The sequence below is a fragment of the Gopherus evgoodei genome, chromosome 2 (assembly GCF_007399415.2).
Source record: "Gopherus evgoodei ecotype Sinaloan lineage chromosome 2, rGopEvg1_v1.p, whole genome shotgun sequence".
NCBI lineage: Eukaryota > Metazoa > Chordata > Testudines > Testudinidae > Gopherus > Gopherus evgoodei.
Window position 1 is genome coordinate 261,628,046 of NC_044323.1, and position 15,163 is coordinate 261,643,208.

Below are 15,163 nucleotides of genomic sequence, written 5' to 3' on the forward strand. Positions count from 1 at the left end.
AATTAACAAAGAAGTCTATAACATCAAACTATATGAGGAGTTAGACAGAATAAAAGATCATCTGGTTATGATAACAAGTGATGACCAAACATGCATCCCAGAAGCATAAAAGAAAAGAAAAAGCAAACCACTAAAGAAAGACTTGAAAGATTTACACAGAAATCAGTGCACATACACTGTTGGAGAGAGATCAATCCCATTATATCGAAGATTAACAATCTCATGGCTTGTAGAAGGATTCCTCAACAGAGTGACAGAAAGCTTCATTTTGAGTACACAGGAGCAGTCCTTAAGGTTTCATTACATTTAAAACAAAACTGACCAATAGAACTGCTTCCCAAACTGCAGAATGTGTTCCAGAAAGAAAGAGAGGGTGGAGAATGTATTGAGCACCTGGCTGGGAAGGAACATAATGAGGTTGCCAAATGTCTGCATTAAAGCCTCTGTGGTAAGTACAGATTTAAACAGACAATGCAGTATTACAACCACCAAATTGAAAATGCTCTAGAGAACGAAAAGTGTAAAAGTTTATTTGACCTGGCAGTTGTCAAGACTGAATGGTGCAGGCAAACAAGCTGGCCATTGTTGTTGAAGAAAAGAGGAGAAACAAAACTGTGTTAATTGATATTGAAATACCAGCAGACAGAAACATAAAAAAGAAACAAAGAAAGTATGAAGAATTCTGTCATGAAGCGGAAAGATTATAGAAAACTGAAACAAAGATGATCTCAATGACTACTAGAGAACTTGACACAATCACTAAGGGTATGATTGAGCAATGCAAGAACGTGTTAGGAATGCAAAACATCTCAATCAGTGACCTCCAGAAGTCAGCATTTTTGGGCACTGCAAGAATTTTAACGAAAGTCAGAGGAGAACAAATGCATTTGAGCACCTAAAATGCAGAAATTTTGCCGAGTTTAATGAAACTCCTGGCTCCCCAAACCTGTGGAGTCAGTTCGCGGTCGGGATTTATTGGTGACTTATGCGGATAACTTTTAAACAGTAGCTCTCTCCTTTCTATGCTTAAAGATCTTTTATGCTGTGAAGGCTGTTTTAAAAAAATAATTTCCATGATGTAATACTGAGGGATTATAATAATATTAATATTTTTTGCAGAGATGTCTGAAGTATCTTTTAGCATATATTATTATAAATCAAAATATAATAAAAACTAGTGGGACTTACATGCTTGCATCAATTATAAATTTATACATAAATGCATTATAGGAGAAGTTATTAGCTGTCAGAATAACAAATGATAAAAGGTAATCGAGGATATAGAATCATTTTGAAAAAGGGAGGTGAACATTTGGGGCATATTTAATATCTGTCCACCCGTTTCTCCTGTGCATGCGCATGTTTGTGTGTATAAATATAGGTGCACTACAGAACTGTGTATCTCATAAACTTTGTAAGGGATTTTATAAAAAACAATAAGAACAAACAGTAAAAAATACTAAGGCTAAATTGTGACATTTAGGCACAGCTCTGTGCTGGGTACGCTGCAGAGCCTCACCACCAGGGTAGAGTATCAGAGAACATTCTGCTTCAGAAAAGTGCAGTGCTTCCCAGAGCGGATATCTAGGAGGCATGGGGTCTGCAGTTCAGGGTAGCCCTTATACTGGCTGCACAAGGTTGGGGTGAACGTCCTCACTCCTTTCTCTCCCATTGCCAGATGCTTAGGGCCTGCCATAGTTTATACCTTCATAAAAACCCTGATAAATTGGGCTGATAGCCAGGGAACAGAACCAGGGTAACTCTTTTTGATGCCTCTGAGCAATGCAATGAAAGTACACCAAATTATATAGATGCATTTTGAATGGTTTGCTGGATGTTGTCTACAACCCTATTAATTGAGTGTCCTATTGTTCACTTTATGCTTCTTTCTGGCTTGATTATGGCTGCCACAAAAAGTCACATGACCTTAATACAGTTTTTTAAAAACATCTTTGAAGTGCAGTTATGCTCTGTAAAGTGACTCTTTCAGAATTCTGGCATTGCTTTACACTTAATGCTATTCTCATTTGTTCATTTTATACTGTTTTTTTTCCTGCTAGTGGTGCAAGCTTGATATGGGACCTGCTAGTCAAGTTGTGTCAATACATTAATTACCACAAGTAATTAAATATCCTGTCATAGGAATTTAGTTAACAACTGTTGAAGATTTAAATTCCAAAATATAATCCAATTTACTTCACCATAGTATAGCTGCTTTGGGTCTGGAATGCTAAGATAAATCAAATGGAGTAGACAGAAGTAGATATGACTAAGTATACCCAGAGAAGAGATCTTCTTAGTAAGAATGTAAAGATGAATTTATTTTATTCTATCAGTCAAAAAAGTTTGACTATGTGGCAACAGCACAAATCAATAAATGCTGTGACATTCAAATATATGGTGTACTCCCAAATTTATGGCTAAGTACATAGAACCTTCCCTATAAGGTCTGAGGGGACAGAGCTGTCAAAGCCTGGAATCTATGTTGGTAGAAATGACACTGTTCCTATTTTTAGTTCTGCATCCTAAATTTCACAAAACGTCTTAACTGTTATCTGAACTAGTTTGGTTATACTTAAGAATCATACAGATTATACCTAATGTAGATTTAGGGCTATGCAGGGCCGGCGCTTCCATTTAGGTGACCTAGGCGGTTGCCTAGGATTTAAGAGGGCGGCAGACTGCTCCGGTGGACCTCCCGCAGGCATGCCTGCGGAGGGTACGCTGGTTCCGCGGCTCCAGTGAAGCATCCACAGGCACGCCTAGGGCACCAAAAACCCTGCGCCGTTCCTGGGGCTATGCGATGGCCTTTATACCATAGCCTAGTATAGCTAGCTGTGGGGGGAGGGCTGATTTAGCGGATTGTACACTGGTCTGGAACTCAGGAAACTGAAGTTTAATTTCTGAGTCTGTCACAAACTTTCTGCATGACCTTGAATGTCAATGTGAGTTAAATGCTTAGGCCCAGATTTTTAAAGGTATGATGTTTATCTGCATCTCTGTGTGCTTACTGACTTTAAAAGAATCTGGCCATTAGCTCTCTCAAGATCTTTTAAAATTCCCAGTCTAAATAGTTTTGCAGGTTAAATTTGCAGTTAGAACATTAAAATATTGTTCCCAGTTTTAGTTTAATAATCTCATCTTTCCATTTGTTTTAAGTAAGCAAGAATTAATATTTGTTAGACATTATTTTGAAGGTAAACAGTATAGTTCCCTAGAATACCAATGTTATTTAACAGTTAGAATGTGAGTTCTATCCCTAGCTCTGCTTTTTGCTAGCTGAACAAGCTTAGGCAAGTCACTTATCTTCTCTATGACTCTATTTACCCATCTGTAAAATAGGTATAATAATTAAATCCTTCACAATGATGTTGGGAGTCTTCAGTAAAATTTGCAGAGCCCTTGAAAATGCCCAGAAGAACGATGTTGTTACTGAACATATGGCCCATGGCAAGGACCTTAATGTAATATCTTGAGTTGAGTAGTATAGTAAAGTTATAACTGAGATATACAAAAACAAGATTTGTATTCCAGACAGTATGACCAATTAAGAACTTCATTGCAGGAATGCAGGCAGAATTTGGTAATGGAGTCAAGTAATATACTGTTATGGAAAAGCCCCAACAGCTGATTTATGATGGTTTCACTAACTACGTCTATGTCTTTTTCATTCTGTTTTTATAGTATCGGTCAGGACGGGATCCTCAGCGAGGCTCAGACAATATTTCCAATAAATCTTCAGACAGTGATGTCAGTGATGTGTCAGCTGTATCAAGGACAAGCAGCGCTTCTCGTTTCAGCAGCACAAGCTACATGTCTGTCCAGTCAGAACGACTGAGAGGGAACAAGAAAATAAGGTGAGTAACAGAACTAGGAAGCTGGTCACTTATATCCTTACAGAATACTTTTCAGGTGAGTGCATGTGAAAATTTTGCTAAACTTTAATTTATATAATATTAATAAAACTTATAGGGCTTTCCAAAATACAGGTTTTCATTTATTGTTGTGTTTCTTCTGCTTTTTTGATTCCTTATGCTAGATATTTTTTGTAAATCAATAAAGGGATTTTCTTGTGTGCAAACGTAAGCATCTTGAGGGCATTTGTTACACTTAGACTTGCATCTTTTGAAAAAAGACTCTCAAAAATATTAAGCGGTTTAAAGGATAATTTTATTTGCAAAATACTTGCCAGCAGTTTCAGAGTCATTACAACATACTTTACAAATGGAGCAGAGACTATCCTGCTGCATCTCCACAATTTCTATGCTTGAATTTAGGACTGTCAATTTATCGCAGTTAACTCATGCTACTAACTCAAAAAAATTAATTGTGATAAAAAAATTAATCACGATTATTCACAGCTTTAATCGCACTGTTAAACAGTAACAGAATACCAATTTAAATTTATTAAATATTTTTGGATGTTTTTCTATATTTTCTAATTTGATTTCGATTACAACGTAGAATATGAAGTGTATAGTGCTCACTTTATATTATTATTTTTATTACAAATGTTTGCACTGTAATATGGTAAAAGAAATAGTATTTTTCAGTTCACCTCATATAAGTGCTATAGTGCAATCTCTTTAGCATGAAAGTGCAATTTACAAATGTAGTTTTTTTTATTACATAACTGTACTCAAAAACAAAACAAGGTAAAATTTTAAAGCCTACAAGTCCACTCAGTCCTACTTCTTATTCAGCCAATCACTAAGACAAACACATTTGTTAACATTTACGGGAGATAATGCTGCCCGCTTCTTATTTACAATGTCACCTGAAAGTGAGAACAGGTGTTCACATGGCACTTTTATAGTCGGTATTGCAAGGTATTTATGTGCCAAATATGGTTAACATTTATATGCCCCTTCATGCTTCGGCCACCATTCCAGAAGAAATGCATCTTTTTTTTTAATGATACATTAATTAAATTTGTGACTGATCTCCTTGGAGGAGAATTATATGTCTCCTGCTCCGTTTTACCCACATTCTGCCATATATTTCATGTTATAGCTGTCTTGGATAATGACCCAGCACATGTTGTTCGTTTTAAGAACACGTTCTCTGCAGATTTGACAAAATGCAAAGAAGGTACCAATGTGAGATTTCTAAAGATATATACAGCACTTGACCCAAGGTTTAAGAATCTGAAGTGCTTTCCAAAATCTGAGAGGGACGAGGTGTGGAACATGCTTTCAGAAGTCTTAAAAGTGCAACACTCTGATGTGGAAACTACAGAACCTGAACCACCAAAAAAAGAAAATCAGCTGTCTGCTGGTGGTCTATGACTCAGATGATCAAAATGAGCATGCGCATCCGTACTGCTTTGGATCAGTATCAATCAGAAATCATCAGCACCATGGACACGTCCTCTGGAATGATGGTTGAAGCATGAAGGGATATATGAACCTTTAGTGCATCTGCTACATAAATATCTTGCGACACCAGCTTCAACAGTGCTATGCGAATGCCTTTTCTGACTTTCACGTGACATTGTAAACAAGAAGTGGGCAGCACTATCTCCCGTAAATTCCCGATAAAGTGATTGGACTACAGTACTTGTAATGGGGGAATTGAAAAATACTATTTCTTTTGCTTTTTACAGTGCAAATATTTGTAATAAAATAAATATAAAGTGAGCACTGCACACTTTGGATTCTGTGTTGTAAATGAAATCAATATATTTGAAAATGTAGAAAATATCCAAAAATATTTAAATAAATGATATTCTAATATTGTTTAACAATGCAATTAATCGTGTGATTAATTGTGATTAATTTTTTTAATTGTGACAGTCCTACTTGAATTGCCATACTTTGAAAACCTCTTGTAAAGTGCTTCTATAGATACTGGACCCAGTAATAATAATAAATATGTTGCTGTGCAACTCTCATTGTTTAGTCTTCAATAAGAGTTGCACAGTGTATTTGAAAGCAGAAATAGGCTCACCATCCATTCGATGAACACTCAAAACACCAATCAAACTCAGTGGGACTTTGGGCACAAAAGGGATGTAAGATTGGGCCTTAAATATTTGGCACTAATATTCCTAATTCTGGGAAATTTCCCCTCCCAAGATAAATTATGTTTTTTAAAAAGGTAGGTTAAAGTATCTCTCATTTTGCATAATTGATATTGTCTGGAACACAGAACTGTGCATTCCATGTGTTTAGGCACACTTTTGTGTGATTTATCAGCATGTAACACTGTATACAAAATATGTACATTACAGATTCTCCTGAAAAAATGGTTGCATCTTAATCTTTGTCTTGCCTGTGCTGGAAGTTGGCCAGCATGCTTTTACTTTTCACTACATTTTCTCTTCCAATTTATTTCTTTTCTTTTAAATTTCTTTTTGTGTACTGTATGAATGCTTCTTCTCTACACCTTAACTTCACTTTGTCTTCTTTTTTGTTTGCATGCCTTCCTCAATTTGTGTTGACTTCAGAAGGTCAAGGGATATAGAGGGAAAAAAAGAGGGAGGACAGGAAGGGGATGAGCATGAGGAGATATTTCCTGAGGAGGAGGAGAAGCAGGAGCTTGAGGAAAAAGTGAAGCAAGAACAAGTTAATGAAAAGGGGGAAGAGCAAGAGGTGACAGAAAACTGTGATAAGGAGGAAAGCAAAGAATCAGGAGATGATGTAAAGATCCATGATGGTCAAACTGAGGAAGGGAAAGAGAAAAAACAGAGAAAAAAAGAGGATTTACAAAGGCGATTCTCACAAGATGATGTCAGGTAAAATATATTTCTGTTTGTAGATACAGTAGTTCCCTATGGTCCTGTAGCTCTTTTTCCAATGCCTGGATCCTATTTGTTTTCCCATTCGTATTTTATATGCTATAGTTTGTTGTTTATGTTACCTGCAACCCCCTTCACCTTCAACTATAATTCTTTAATAGCGAACAAATTTATTTCTTGATTGTAATGGAATGGTTCTGCAAACAGAATAATTAAACACCTTAACTTCACCCTTTAGGATGTAGGCAGCCACAGCCTTTTGTTCCTTTTGAACTGGTTTATAGTTTGTGTTTGACTGTATGACATAATTCTGGGGAGCTAGCAGGTGAGCACTACAGTAGAACCACAGAGTTACGAACACCAAAGCTACGAACCGACCAGTCAACCACACACCTCATTTAGAATTGGAAGTACACAATCAGGTAGCAGCAGAGACAAAAAAGTACAGTGCAGTACTGTCTTAAATGTAAGCTACTAGACAAATAAAGGGAAAGTTTAAAAAAAAAGATATGACAAGGTAAGGAAACTGTTTCTGTGCTTCTTTCATTTAAATTAAGATGGTTAAAAGCAGCATTTTTCTTCTGTATAGTAAAGTTTCAAAGCTCTATTAAGTCAATGTTCAGTTGTAACGTCTGAAAAAACAATCATAATGCTTTGTTCAGAGTTATGAACATTTCAGAGTTATGAGCAACCTCCATTCCCGAGGTGTTCATAACTGTGAGGTTCTACTGTATTTAGATCCCCTAGAGATGTCTGATTGGATATTGGGATGTGATTTTATCTAACCAGGCTGACAGTCTGGGGGTGGTAGAGGGTTAATTAACCCATTAGCTGAGGACTGATACAAAGGGTATGGGTACACTTGCACTTCAAAGCGCTTTGAAGTTTCGAGTGTGGTCGCAGCGCCAGCGCTGGGAGAGAGCTCTCCCAGCGCTGCACATACTCCACATCCTCTACGGGTGTAGCTTGCAGCACTGGGAGCCGCGCTCGCAGCGCTGCGGCACTGTTTACACTGAGGCTTTACAGCGCTGTATCTTGCAGTGCTCAGGGGGGTGTTTTTTTCACACCCCTGAGCACATGAGGCTTTACAGCGCTGTATCTTGCGGCGCTCAGGGGGGTGTTTTTTTCACACCCCTGAGCGCATGAGGCTTTACAGCGCTGTATCTTGCGGCGCTCAGGGGGGTGTTTTTTTCACACCCCTGAGTGCGAAAGTTGCAGCGCTGTAAAGCGCCAGTGTAGCAGTGGCCAAAGGCACAAGAAGGCAGTGCTGGTTGGGAGGAATACGAGTAGCTGAGCCCAAATTCAGAGAACATCAAGACTTATGTGTACTGAAATTACTTTTGTATAGGCTGATAAATGTGTGTGTGGATCAGCTGTGGACATGAATAATGAAAAATGGTTCTTTCACCCATTTGCATTAATGGTTTGATGTGCTATGAGGTGGCAGCATATTGTGTAGTTCTACAGCTGTAGTAAACCTAAAATATGTTTAGGTGCCTGTGACTGGGTGTCCTATGCATTTGCTGCCCCCTACTGGAGACCTTGCTATCTTGGTGTGCCATGCCCTAGGAAACAGGCTTTTAAAAAGGAGGGAAGAGATTGGACTATCACTGGTTGTCTAGAAAGGCCTCCCAGGGTCGACTGCTGGTGGAACAGTGAGACTTTTTACTCTAGCATGCTAGAAGGACTGGAATCAGACAGAAGCCACTGATGCCTCTGCAGGCCATATAAAAAGGACTGGCTGGTTCTATCTTGTGAGAGTCCTGAGTGAAACCAGGAGAGGAGAGGGAGGAAGGATCCTCCTTCTGCCTTAGCCCAGGAAGCCAGTCCTGGTCAGCACCTAATTCCGAGTGCACTTTGCATTTAGGTCAGTGAGAGACTGAGTTAGACATCTATTACACTACTGAAGTTAGATGAGACCATTTCATGCAACACCCATAGGCTTAGTCAGGTCTGTGACATTATTATAAGAAATGCTTTTACCAATGCAGTTTCTGTGCCAGCACACTCAGAGTTACACTATGGCTACAATGAAATAGTCTGGAATTGTGATATTTAATATACTTTCATTACATTTGCTGTGTTTTCCACTTAGTTTATAATGGGAAAATGCAGTATTCCTTATCTGATTTACTCATTGATAAAACATTTGGATTTCTTGATTGGCTGAATGCTTCTGCGCCTCTTTTGGTCATGTGACAATAGTGAAAAATATCAGTCACTTTCTTTTAACCCTGAACAAGGACCTCTTTTAGAATAAGAAAAGCAGTTTTATCATTACAGCTATTCTCTCACATTGTCTCTCCGCTTCACTGCAGAGCTTCTGCCTGGGACCTACATCAGACCTCTCTTGCCTTGCTTCCTGCTATTGATTTAAAGAAAAAGTATTAATGTCTCTTTTTTTTTCAGTAGAAAAGTGTCCTCATGCAATAGGATGTGCAGCCATCTGTGAATTGCTCTGTTGTACATGGTAGAGGGGATTTTTTTCTTTTTTATAACAGTATTGCCAACTCTTGCTATTTTATCACGAGTAGTGGGATTTTAGAGAGTGTTGAAGCCCAATCACATGGGAAGCTCCAGTCCCCAGTTCAGCCACAAGCCGTGTTAGTCTGTAACAGCAAAAACACTGAGGAGTCCTTGTGGCACCTTAGAGACTAACAAATTTATTTGAGCATAAGCTTTCATGGGCTAAAACACACTTCATCAGATGCGTGGAGTGGAAAATACAGAGGCAGATATATCTTTTCATGTTGTGTATTTATACCTGCCTCTGACGGGAGAACCAGGGGGTTGCTGCTGGAGGGAAACCAGGGGGCCGCTGCTCGGGGGAGGGGGACCGCCTGAACAGTGGCCAGTGTGGCTATCTCCAGGGCCACCTGAGCGCTGGCCCTGGAGCCAGCTACTTGGGTGGCCCTGGAGTCCCCCACACTGGCTGCTGCAGAAGTCACAATGGTCACGGAAAGTCACGAGCTCTAGTCATCATCAAAAATTGGTTTCTTGAGAAGCTGTCAGATCTCCAGATTTTATAATGTTAGAGAGCCCTCCCCCACACATCTAAGCAAAGCACTGATAATACTCAGGAATAATGGCAACACAGACTACTTGCTATAAGCAACTAAGACGTACAAAATTGAGAACTGCAGGAGGTGGACCTCAAAAGTCAAAATCTTATGGGGACCCTGATCAGACACAAACTCAGACTGTTATGGAGAAAGGTGAGAGTATAGGATGGCTAATCATAGTCCATGCCTGCTGAAGAGAGCAGGTTTCTCCCAGAGAACTGCAGTTAGCCCCTGCAGCTTTAGAGAAGTGAAAGTCAATTCATTTTCCTGGGAGAAATAGTTCTGGAGTCAATTTTTGCCTGGATTAAGCCTTATGAAACTAAAAATTGGCATCTGTTTGATGTATAGCAAAATCACAGCATAGATCAAACTTCTTAAATAATTTTTCTAGGATACCCTGATTTGAAGATATTCTGTATCCATGCCGCTGTGTCCTTTTGTTTGTATCAAAAACATATTGTTTCTAATTCTAACTCATTTTAAAGTCCCTTATAAATAATACTCTGAGAATAAAGTAACTGGAAGAATCCTTATGTAAGGCCAACAGACCCCAGTCATTGGTGGATGGGATCGAACTTGGGATCTCTGGAGCTGAATGCATGAGCTAAAAGCCAACTGGCTGTTAGCTAAGGATGTAGAGCAGACTCAATAATTGCACGCTTTCTCTTTCTCTAAGTGGTCTCAGTACCACTAGCTGGGACAGAACACCACAGCCAGGAGGTGTGTGTGACACTTAGACAATGATTAACTACTTGTGAGAGTTCCTGGCCACCACCGCAGTAAATCTGCAACAAACTGTCCTTAACCTAAGCCCTTTATTTTATTGGAACCACGTTAAACATCAGTCCAAAATGTTTTAAAGGTTTGTATTGATTCAAATAATCACCCACTCTTTGTGTGTCATCCCGCCCGTTGTGGCCTCTCCTTTATAGTGAACTCCAAGTAAGTTCCTCTCCCTCCTAATTTTGCTCCCACTTGCACAAGTACAACCACAAATTCACTGGATTGCTCAGCAGTAATTGAGAATAGAATCTGACCAGAATTTCAGAATAGTACACAGATTCCCTTTAGATTTCCTTTGCATAATAACTTTAGCATTTCAGTTTTTTCTAGTGAGGCTTTCACCTTGGCTGCAGCTATTGTTTGTTAGAGACAGTGTTTATAGGACTGTATGAACATACTGTATGTATGTTAGCTTTCAGTGATTTTGGCATTCTGCTTTCACTCCTGGCCAGAACTATAAACCACAGTTACCCAAGAATAACAATAATAGAAATATATTCATTAGTTCAAAAAGTTATCTATTTTTTAAAAAACCTCAAGAGACTTCATTGTGAGTTCAAAGTGAAGCTGTGAATTGGTCCTTACTACGTGTCTGCCTGAGTTAAGTTATAATTCTAATTCTGAAATGAACTCTTGAAACGTTTACTTTCAAACATCTCTTTATTCAATAGCTTCTAGTTTAAAACTTTATTTGGACTTCATAGTTAATTAAACAAGTCAGTCCCCATGTTATGAAAGGATATTACTTTTTGTGTCTGATTAGAAGTTTAGTGTATTATTTGAACTGTTTGTAGTGCTGCTCCAGTGAATCATAGGTCAGTTTGTCATGCCAGCCTTGTCATGCATAACACTAGCTCTAGTGGAGAATGCTCCCTCCTACACTAATTATTTTTGTCTCAAAGCAATGACATTTCTCTGAAAAATGAGCAACTCAGATCCACTGTCATCTCTTGTAAAACCTTATTCTTCAGTTCCTTTACTGAACTGCTGTATACTCTTTGAAGGTTTGTGCATTTGATTCAAATTCTGCAAATATATCCTGCCTGGCAATGTACAATATGGCTGTGAAAGAACTTGGCAAGATTTCATAGGCCCAAACCTGAAGAAAGTAAGAAACTATATTAATAAAATTGTTGTTAGTGGGAAGGGTGCACAGTGATAAAGATGATTATTTATGGTTTGTATTATGGTAGATCCTATCAAGGTCAATACTTCCTGCTAGATGCTGTCCAGATACACAGTAAAATGTCAGGGTCTGTTATATACTTTAAGACTCTCTTCCTAAAGGGCTGTTTTGGTGCTTCATAGCCTGTTATCCACCAGTGATGAGCTAAGAATTGCTAAACTATTGATGATGGGAATTTTGGCTATGAGACCTCTTGCACATGCCATTTGTGTGCCCAGCCCATCCATCTCCTAATCTCCCACAACATTGTCTACCAGAATCGCAGAAAGATATTACATCCAGACCTGCAGTCATAACATCTTACAGTATGGATGTTGGCTCGTTGACCACCATTGACATACTGTTTTTGGAAGGCTCAAGAAATTCTCATCCAATACAGGAAGTTGTCTAATAGGAAGACTACTCCTCAAAATAGAAATAGTTCTCTATCCATCAGCTCAGCATGATCTGAGCCCAGTTGAGGCTCCAATACCACAGATCCTCAACTTCATGCTGCACTTAAAACAGGCTGGATTGGTTGTTTATTTTGCTCAAAGTCCATTTTACAGCAGTAACGATATGTCATGCTCTGATATGTTCATATTCATTCTTTCAACATCTAATGGTATCAAGATTCCTCAAGGACTTCCTGCGTACTTACACACCTGTTAGAGATCTGACTTCTATAGATCTCAACATCCTCCTCAAAGCTCATGGAACCTCTGTTCAAGATGCTATTGGATTGTTTGATACATCACTTTATCCTTAATACAGTCTGTCTGGTGGCTATCAGCTTGGTGCAAATTTCCAAGCCCTCGTGGCCAGACCTCCATATTCATGCTTTCACAAGGACAAGGTGGTTCTGAAACTGCACTTTAAGTTCATCGTTCAGTTAGTCCAGTGTTTCACCTGAATCAGTTGATTAATCTTTCAGTATTCTTTCCAAAACCACATTCAACGCTAGTAGAGGAGAAGTTGGGTGTTTCCAGAGCCTAGCTCTATTAACTGGATAGGACCAAATCCTTCAAATTGTCTCCTCGTTTCTTTGTGGCTGTATCCAGCTCACTGAAAGGCCAACTTGTCTGATCATAGAGACTTTCTAAGTGGATCAAGTAATGTATTAGTTCAGCTGGTGAGCCACTCACTCCAAACATCACAGCACACTCCCCCAAAGTACATACAGCAAGTTTAGCCTGCTTCAGAAATGTGCCAGTATCTGAGCTCTCTAAAGCAGCAATGTGGAACAACCCTCTGTACTATGCCCCTCAAGTATTACACCCTTGACGTGGTGGCTAGAACTGATGCCAAGTTTGAGAGAGTAGTATTCCAATCATTATTGGACAGATGTAGCCCGTCCTGCTCATTCCCACTGTCCAGAGGGAATACTGTTTCTCAGTCACCTACAGTGGGCTCCACACTGAGGCATGAAGAAAAGAGAATGGCTACCCTAGAGTAGCTGTGTATTTTTTCAGATGTTGCTGTCAGTGTGGATCACATGACCTGCCTTCTATCCCTGCTTTTCAGAGTCCTCAGCAACTTGGGATGTGTCTACACTGCCACTTTCATGTGCTAAAACTTTAGTCATTCAGGGGAGTGAAAAAACACACACCCTGACCGATAAAAGTTTTAGCACTGAAAAGCACCACCATAGACAGTGCTTTATTGCCAGGAGCCGCGCTCCCAGTGATAAAGCTACCACCGCTCGTTCGGGGTGGTTATTTTTTATCACCAGGCGAGCCCTCCCCTGGCAATAAAGCATGTCTACTCAACCCACATCACAGTGCTGCCACGTGGACAGTGTAGACATACCCTCACACTTTGAATTGTGAAGCAATTGAAGTAGGGAGGTGACCACCCCATCTTTTATGCCGTCGAATGGGTGCACAGAAAGGCACGAAGCACCTGTGTAGCCTTGATGGACATAGCTATTCAAAAGACTCCGATCTTGCATCTATGATTCAAATGCAAACCTATAGTGGGATCCACACTAACTACAACATCTTGAAGAATCACAGTTACTATAGGGCAAGTATCTGTTCTTTAGAGTGTATATCAGATATTAAATAATCTAATTCCAGTAGCCATTGCCATCTGATTCTTGCATAATTAAATTAATGTTTTAGCTTCTGGTGTATTTGCTAATTAGTAGAACGCTTCCTTATAGCTAATGTGTTTACTTAAGTAAAGAATGATAAATTGTGACTTCTCTTACCCTAAGGTTGTACTTAATTTTTCTCTTAGAAGTGTAGGACTGGAAGGGATCTCAGATAGGTCATCTAGTTCAGTCCCCTGCACTGAGACAGGACTAAATATTATCTGGACCATCTCTGACAGGTGTTTGTCTAAGCTTTTCTTAAATACCTCCAGTGATGTAGATTCCACAACCTCCCTAGGTAATTTGTCCCAGTGCTTAATTACCCTGATAGATGTCCTTTGAAGCAATAAAATCTTCCCATTACTTCCTGTCCTGTCCTCAATAGCTAAGGAGAACAATTTATCACCCTCATCTTTATAACAACCCTTTACATACTTGAGGACTGTTATCACATCCCCCCCTCACTCTTCTCTTCTCTGGATTAAACAAACCCATTTTTTTCTATCTTTCCTCATAGGTCATGTTTTCTAGAACTTTGATCAATTTTGTTGCTCTCCTCTGGACTTTCTCCAATTTGTCCACATCTTTTCCAAAGTCTGATGCCCAAAAGTGGACCAGCTGCTACAGTAGATGCCTTATCAGTGCTCAGTAGAGTGGAAGAATTACTTCTTGTGTACAACACTCCTGCTAATACATCACAGAATGATGTTCACATTTTGTGCAACATTATTTCATTTTTTGACTCATATTTAGTGTGATCCACTATAATCCCCAGATTCTTTTCTGCAGCACTCCTTCCTAGGCAACAGAGAGTCCTGTGGCCCCTTTAAGACTAACAGATCTAAAGGTGCCACAGGACTCTCTGTTGCTTTTTACAGACCCAGACTAACATGGCTACCCTTCTGATACTTGCCTTCCTAGGCAGTCATTTCCCATTTTGTATTTGTGCAACTGGTTATTCCCAAGTGTAGTACTTTGCATTTGTTCTTACTGAATTTCATCCTATTTATTTCCAGCTATATCTACAGTTTGTCAAGGTAATTTTGAATTCTAATCTTGTCCTCCAAAGCGCTTTCAACCCATCCCAGCTTCGTATCATCCTCAGACTTTACAAGTGCACTCTGTATGCCAAGTATCAGAGGGGTAGCCGTGTTAGTCTGGATCTATAAAAGCAGCAAAGAATCCTGTGGCACCTTATAGACTAACAGACGTTTTGGAGCATGAGCTTTCGTGGGTGAATACCCACTTCCTCAGATGCATGTAATGGAAATATCCAGGGGACGTATATATATGGTAGCAAGCAAGCTAGAGATAACGAG

The 15,163-nt window shown here is 39.3% G+C and overlaps 1 protein-coding gene across 34 annotated transcripts in view; it reads left to right on the plus strand.

Moving 5' to 3' along the window:
* The window catches only part of RIMS2 (regulating synaptic membrane exocytosis 2), an 884,385-nt gene that overhangs the window by 756,512 nt on the left and 112,710 nt on the right, over positions 1-15,163 (plus strand). For all 34 annotated transcript variants that reach the window (XM_030553644.1, XM_030553646.1, XM_030553647.1 and 31 more), the window contains one exon: positions 3,685-3,857. In XM_030553644.1, the coding sequence (XP_030409504.1) occupies positions 3,685-3,857 (173 nt within the window). The remainder of the gene's footprint in view (positions 1-3,684; positions 3,858-15,163) is intronic.